This window comes from Pseudonaja textilis, chromosome 13, assembly GCF_049901715.1.
Source record: "Pseudonaja textilis isolate UNSWEBS1 chromosome 13, rPseTex1.2, whole genome shotgun sequence".
In the NCBI taxonomy this organism is placed as follows: domain Eukaryota; kingdom Metazoa; phylum Chordata; class Lepidosauria; order Squamata; family Elapidae; genus Pseudonaja; species Pseudonaja textilis.
Window position 1 is genome coordinate 18157064 of NC_142002.1, and position 7749 is coordinate 18164812.

The 7749-nt window shown below is 41.5% G+C and overlaps 1 protein-coding gene across 1 annotated transcript; it reads left to right on the plus strand.

The window, feature by feature from the left end:
- ZP3 (zona pellucida glycoprotein 3) lies at positions 1-6151 on the plus strand. The gene is made up of 9 exons (XM_026709701.2): positions 1-582; positions 1260-1378; positions 1578-1681; positions 2279-2456; positions 3161-3278; positions 3386-3477; positions 4363-4499; positions 5179-5295; positions 5911-6151. Exons 1-9 carry the CDS (start codon positions 151-153, stop codon positions 6027-6029), a joined length of 1416 nt encoding a protein of 471 aa, XP_026565486.2. The 5' UTR covers positions 1-150; the 3' UTR covers positions 6030-6151.
- Positions 6152-7749: the final 1598 nt, after the last annotated feature.

The window sequence follows — 7749 nt, forward strand, 5'->3', positions numbered from 1 at the left end:
GCAGCTGAGGGGTGTAGATCCAAACTCAGGTTTTCTTGGTGCTTTGCAGAATTTGCACTGGCTGAAGCTGATTAGCTGCCTCATTATCTCAGCCAGGTGAGAGAAGGTTGGCCTTCAGGAGCCGCCTAGAATAAAAAGGATCCTGGGTAGATGCTGGTCTTTTCTGCCAGCTTCCTAGAACAGACAAGGATGGGACCCTTACAGAGTCTGGCCATTGTTTTAGCTTGTTGGCTAGTGGGAGAAGTGGCCTCCTTGGACCCCCAAGATTATGTCTGGGGGTTTTCTGGCACACCTGCTCCTATGAGGCAGCTTTATCTACCTTCTGGGGTTGAGACTTACCCTTATGCTTGGGTAGATGCTTCTCAGGCACGAGCTTTGTCCCTCCTGTCACCTGTGCTGGCCCAGTGTGAAGAGGCCTATGTCATGGTGACTGTGAAGAGAGACCTTTTTGGCACAGGAAGGCTCGTCCAGGTGGAGGACCTGAGCTTGGGTCCAGCTGGCTGCCAACCCACGATTCACAATGCTCCTGAGAACACGGTTATTTTTTATGCAGGCCTTCATGAGTGTGGGAGTGTTTTGCAGGTAAGAGGGGAAGGTGTTTTGAGAACCCAATCCTTGTCTCCTTTGGTAGGTCCTAGAATGTAACCATGATAGCCAGTTCTAGTAATTAGAACCAGAATAGAGCTGGAAGGGACCTTGAATGTCTCCTAGTCCAGCCCCCTGCTTCAAGCAACAGACCCTAATTTTCAGGACAATAAAACAACTGGCTTGTTCACAAGAACCACAATGTTTCTCTTCCCTAGATACTGTTTTTTTTTCCCCTTTCTTCCTTTCCTTTCTTCCCCTTTCAGTTCTCTTTCTGTTCTAAAAGTACCCTGTTCTCTCTGGGAGTTGTTAGAAGAATGCATTTAAACCGGCATTCTCTTGCAAGTCACAACTGGGTGGAACTAACTTTCTGAAAGAAAAAAAAAATGCAAACGTGTAGAAAAGGCTTTCGTTACTTTTGTGTCTCACTTGGGGCTTGTTTTACATTTGTTTGGCTGCTAGCTGCCTTAAACTTGAAAAAAAAAACACACACCAAGAATTAAAGAACTCAGAACAGGCTTGGTGTGAGGTTTTCTGCTATTCTATGTTTCTGCTATTCCAAGAGTTTGAAGAACTTGTGTTTTCCCCATACCAAGAATTTCCCCCTGTATTCCAAGCACCAAATTAACTTCTGGTTTATTACTGTATCTTGTATCTCTCTCTCCTTTCTCTAGATGACTCCAGACTTTCTTGTCTACAGCATTAGCCTTCATTACAAGCCAACCCCTTCTTCCCACAGTGTAATTGTAAGAACTAGCCCAGTTGATGTTCCCATTGAGTGCCACTACCCAAGGTAAGTTCAGAGGATGAAATTAATAAAAGGTGAGGTTGGCTTGACTGTTAGAGATGGTTACCTTGGGTGGGAGGTGAGAACATACTGTTGAATAAAAGAACTTATCCACCCGAGGCAGCAGAATTTCTGGAGATAGCCCTGGTGGATAAAAGTAAATGACTTGTTCTTTTGGGGAGACCTTACCTGTCTCTATTTTCAGGAGAAACAACGTAAGCAGTAATGCAATCAAGCCAACATGGATTCCGTTTGCGTCAACGATTTCTGCGGAAGAAAAACTTCGCTTCTCTCTACATTTGATGAATGGTACTTCTTTTTATGTGGTTGCTAGGAGTTGGGAAATGATTGGTGGCCTATAATCACTTCCAGAAGCCCCCTCTTCCTTCATGAGTTTCCTGAAAAAGTCCAATGAGTTTAAATCTAAATTGTGCACAAATTACATTTTTTTTCACATTGGCTTTAGTGAAACCATTTTTTAAAATTGGTTAAAAAAATTGATTCCACTTTTGCGTTGCTTTGCGCATAAGGCCAGACAATGTATGTGCATTTGTACATATGCCTTGCAAACATAGAATTGTGCACAATACACAATTTTGCACAGTTCCTGACTGGCATTTCCAGAGTTCCTAATAATTCAAATTTGGGTGGGTGGGGGAATGCAGATATTGGTGTGTACTGGTTTCTGCATATTTTGGAAGATTGCAGCAGATTCAGGGGGCACGCAAAATTTAAAAATGGTTTGTCACACCGATATAAGAATTAGGACTGGGGTGCATATTCGTTTGCAGACATGATAGATGGAAGAAAAAAAGGACTGTTTGCCCTTATTTGAATTGGGCTCATTAGGTTGAGATTTGCATCCAAGAAGTCGTCCTATGAGAGTATGATGATTTTGGTTTTCAGAGGGCTGGAGCTCAGAGAGAGCTTCCAATGGCTACCAGTTGGGAGAAGTGATGTACATTCAGGCTCAAGTAATTGCAGAAAACCACACCCCTCTCCGACTCTTTGTGGATAGCTGTATAGCCACGTTGAGCCCAGAGGCAGATTCCAGTCCCCGCTATCCCATCATCGATTACAAGGGGTAAGAGTTCCCTGACTATCATCTCTCTTCCCATTTGCACTGAACCTTCTTATGCAAGGGTCCTCAAACTTGGCAACTTTCAGACTTGTGGACTTCAATTCCCAGAATTCTCCCTATTCCTGGCCCACTGCTGGATGCAAACTTTTGGGATGAACAATTCTCCCAGATCCTATATAGGAAGGCTGCTCTATCCTTAAAAGATCAGAAAGCAACCAAGCTCATAGGGGCAGCAAGAATCCCACAAAAACTTGCTAAATTTATATTTAAATTGGGTTTTCTGTTATCTTGGCCTTCTGGTCCTTGCTTGCAAGAAAGTTCTTGTTCTATGTTTGTATCCACAAGGAAAGCCATCAACTCATCCCTGCTATCAAGGTTGGGTTGTTAAATCTCCTTCAGACCTGCTTTCTTTCTGTATTATATAAAAATTCTATTTTAACTTGAAGTGATGGTGCCAATCGCTTTGAATTCCATCTGTGCCCTTGAGTGCTTGTATTGGATGGTAATCCTGCATGTAGTGTGGTTTTTATTAGTTATTTCTGAACCAAACTGGGAACTTTGGGGCTAAAATGCAGACTCACAACTACATTAAACACAACAAGGTTAGGCCTGTTGTGTGGAGATTGCCCAAGAACACTAAAATGCACTAACTTAACCAAGTTTGTCCAAAGTTAGGAAGCATTGTTGACAAGTGTTGTGTCCTCCAGCTGCCTGGTAGATGGACGATTTGATTCCAACTCAACCTTCTCAATGCCAAGGTTCAGGGATGATGTACTCCAATTCACAGTAGATGTCTTCCGTTTTAGTAAGGACCCCCGAGATCTGGTAAGAGTCCTTCTTCTAAAGCCCAGCTCCTAACGGCCATATTTTTGAAGTTTCACCCTTGGTCATGTCATAAACCTAGGTTGAACCACCTTTTACCTTGTTTCTAGATCTACATCACTTGCCATTTGAAGGTGGCTGCAGCTACTCAGGCTCCTGATGCTGAGAACAAAGCTTGTTCCTTCCATCCAGCTACGAACAGGTAAGCAACCTGACATTCTTACAGGGTCAAGTCATCTGGCTGTTAAGCCAAGTATCACTGTAGGAGGACATTAAGTAGGCTTAGTCAACAGAAATTTGAGCTTGCAACTTAGTTCCTTTGATGTAATTTGTCTGTTTCTTTGCAGAAAAATGTTTTAGATTCATTTTATTTTGGAAAACTTGGTGATTATGTTGTTTTGAGCTACACACCAATAGCTTGGAAATCAGTATCTAACCTAACTGGCTATTGCATACTTTTTTTGACTCCAGGACAGATTAATTTATACACTGTAAGGACCTTCTCAGCTTCCTGCAGTGGTTTGAAGAACATACCTTTCCGTATTTGAACAAGTATTCCATGAATGAATGTCCTGATAGGTGAACCTGTTAGAAATCTCAACTTCCTGAATTTTCTCTTATCCCTTACCCTGTTAAACGACTTATTCAAAAATAAAACAATTTTTTATGTAGGGGTTAGCTATACTTAGTACAAATAGTATAAGGTATTTTGTACATGATAAAGAGTTCTACATAAACCACAATTGGCTGAGTTCATTCCGTACCTTAAGCAGAAACCAACCTAACAAACTTGTAAGCCCAATTGATCTTAGGCTAAGTAAATACTTGAACTTAAGACATCAACTATCAGTAACTTAGAATATAGCCAAGTATCCATCCTTTGGTCTATTAAGAGGGGAAAGTATTTGATACTGGAGGCTTTCAAGAAGACACTGGACTGCCATCTGTCAAAAATGATGTAGGGTCTACTGCCTGGGGGGTGGGGTTGGACTAGATGACCTACTCTGTTCCAATTCTGTTAATCTGACTAAATAAATATTGGTGCACCCTTACAGGAAGTGTATCTCTTTGGCTTTTTTCACCACAGTTGGGTTCCAGTTGAAGGCACCACAGATATTTGCTCTTGCTGTGAAACCAAGAATTGTGTTCGAACTACGGGTCAAGGTAGCAGCCACTTGGACCAATGGGGAAGACGACTGGGCAGAGACGTGGCTGCTAAATTGGGTATGTAATCGAGGTTTGGTAGAGGGGAAAAAGCTATTCACTTGAATGATATTCAGAAGCAGCTGTTCTACTTCTGGAAGTATTACATGAGGGACAATTGTGTCCAATTCTCAGAGATTGATTGGACAAGTCCCTGCAGTTTTCTTGGCAAGAGTTTTCAGAAGGGGTTTGCCACTGTCATCTTCCTAGGACTGAAAGAAAGTGACTGGCCCTGTCAGGATTGCCATCCTGCTACGCCATGTTTTGCTGGCTGACAGCCTGCCATACGCAACTGGGAGGAAGGAGGAACTGTAAGGTTGGGATAAGGGGGAGGTTAGCATGAAGGGAAATAAAACTACACACTATGGGAACGCAGCACCGCGAAACCAGGGATCAAGGGAAAAGTTAACCACATGCTTTTGGCATGAAAAACTCATATCAGGCTTTGGTTCTCTGTAACCACTTGGTTTTAGTAAAGAGCACTTTCCTTAACAATGGATTTGAGAGAGTTTCTTTTCTAACTGACCAAGTTTGGACAGGTCCAAGCCTCAAGGTCACATAAACTAGCTTTGTACCTAAGCCAAGTCTAGAACTCAACAGCCTCCAAGTTTCTAGCCTGATGTCTTAAGTCTTAACCACTACACCAAACTGGCGCTCTCTACATTCATGTAAATGTCTTGTGAATCTTGTTCTTGTGCAGATAAATCGAAGGAGGCCAATGTTGACGTGATGCTCGGTCCCATCCTCATTCTTGACTCGTACATGACTTCCAGAACTCCTGACAATCGAAATAAGTTGGTCTTATCAGCAAAACATGGTACAGTATCACGCTGATTATGGAGTTCAGACATTGTGTTAATCCATGATTTGTGGACTAACCATAACCGGATATATTTACATCGCTTGCTAAATCAGAGGCACACAGCTTTTGTGACCTCAGGACCACAGTAATCCCCAGAGCCTTTCCATGTGATTACAGTTCTTTAATCTGACACTCAAACCATTACTTCCATTGGCTTTAGTATTAACTGCATGAAATTCAGTGAAATATTATATAATTGTTTTACTTGGAGCCAGAAAGATGGACTCAGTGGAAGTCACCCTTTATCCTATCAACAGTAATCTTGTCCAATTATAAATCTGCAAAGAACTTTTGTTCAGACTTTTGACAGGGGCAAATTCTCAGAGCAAAAATTTGGGATAACAGTAACTGTCAACTAAAAAGAGACTTTTGCTTTGAATGAGGGGGACTTGTTGGAGCCCTGACAGTAACCTCAATGGCACTTGCTTGTCATTAAGTTCCATTCTTTGTTTGTAGGGAAGGAAAACCAGAATGTTTAGCTCTTCATTTCCTGCTGTGTATGATATTCCTTACTTTTAATTTTCAGTGCAAAAAAAGCTGTTTAAGAGAATCTGTTCTTCTTCTTTTCAGGCTTCTTCCAATTTCCTTGGATGCTGTTGGGGATCATCTTAATAGCCCTTACTACAAGCTTGGCCCTGACCACTCTAGGAATCTTTTGTACTAGGAAAAGACGTTATAATTCTTCCTAAGTTGTTATGCAGTGTGTAAGGATGTTAAAATAAACAAATCAAGCCTTAACAAAAAACTTGTTTCTTTTTATCCCCTACAACTTGTTCAATAAACAAATATATAACTCTGTTTGCATGGAAAAAATATCTGAAGCTTCAAAATAAAGGTTAGAGGATTTGTGTCTTACTAAGACTGCTCACTTCAAAAAATAATTCTGAATTCTTTTGGACTTCACAAAGCTACCACTTCTCTCTGTTGTTGAGGCAGTGCTTGGTCATCATTCCCCCAACTTCAATTGAACCTTATGTACAAGCACTTCAAAAGTTGCATTCACTTTTAAGAACTCTCATTCAGTCCTGTTTGGGTCCTCTTAAGCTTGTGGTCTAATGTTATGTTGGGATACAACTTGCTTCAAAATTGTTTGATAAATAAGGCCTTGTGTTGAGTTAGTGGCTTAAAATGTCATTTGGATTTCAAGTGCTAGGTATACTCAGCTTAAATCTTTAAGATCAACTCCTAGAATTGCCTGTAAATAAAATACTAACCAATTATCTATGCTGGAAGAATTATCCTTCTGGGTTCAGTTCAACTCTACAGACTGTCCCTAGTCCCAGGTTTGGTTGAGTCTTGCTGGATGATGATGTAATGAAAGGGCTTTGGGCAATTCCTATTATAGCTCTACCTGGAGTAGATCTTTGTTATGTAAAATAGACTGGCCTAGGCCAGAGTAATGGTCCATTAGCAAAGGTGGGGGTGAGCTTCGGCTTCTGAGGTGAGTTCCTGCTTCTGAGTTTCTACTCTTCTTAAGGGAAATATTCTGCCTTTTTTCTGCATATTTCCTAGGATGTTTCATTTTTCTAGGAGCGGGGTGGGTTCTAACTTCCTACATCTGGAAGATGGAAACTGGGTTTTTCTCAATAACAATGCATTGCCTCTCAGCTCCTAACCCCTCAAAATATCAGCTCCTCCCTCATGCCAGGATTTTAATTATTTTTTTTAAATATTGGCCAACCAGCTGCAGTGATTTCTGGGCAGCATGCAGAACTAAACATTTTTTAAAAACCAGCTTAAAATATTAAATCGGATTCATTTTGCAGATTGGGGAGGAGGAATAGAGTGAAAAGCAGAGAAGGGCTTAGACTTCAACATTCCTATGATTTCACCAATGAGGCAGGGCTATGGCAAAACGTTGCCCCTCATTTCAAACAAAAATCCAAGATATAAAAACTGAATAACTTTTGTTTTGTACTCTTATGGGCAGCCAGGCAAAGCCTTCCCAAAGTTCCTTTTATATACTGAATTGGGAACCGAGATGGAAAAGCTGAGGTCTTGAAATGAGCTTGCAAAAGAGCTGATACATGCGTTAGCTCTTTCAACACATGCGGTCCCCACGTTCAACAGAACACGTGTTGCCCCAGCAAGCAACAAGAGCCACTAACGGTCAGTTGACTTGTTCTCGGTCAGCTGATGCAAGGGAAGCTCTTCAGGGATTGGCTAGAAGGAAGGAAGCTGGAAAAACAAGGAAGCTCTTCAGGGATTGGGTAGAAAGAAGTGAAAAAACAAGGAAGCTCTTCAGGGATTGGGTAGAAAGAAGTAAAAACAAGGAAGCTCTTCAGGGATTGGGTAGAAAGAAGTAAAAACAAGGAAGCTCTTCAGGGATTGGGCAGAAAGCCGGTAGCTGGAAAAACAGAAACTTTTCAGGGATTGGCTAGAAGGAAGTCAGGTGATGCAAGGGAAGCT

Excerpts from the sequence above, each read along its gene's own strand:
- ZP3 (XM_026709701.2), top strand. The coding sequence starts at position 151 with ATGCTGGTCTTTTCTGCCAGCTTCCTAGAACAGACAAGGATGGGACCC. Across the intron at positions 1,379-1,577 it reads ATTGAGTGCCACTACCCAAG|GAGAAACAACGTAAGCAGTA; the intron begins GTAAGTTCAGAG and ends CTCTATTTTCAG. Across the intron at positions 5,296-5,910 it reads GGTCTTATCAGCAAAACATG|GCTTCTTCCAATTTCCTTGG; the intron begins GTACAGTATCAC and ends TCTTCTTTTCAG.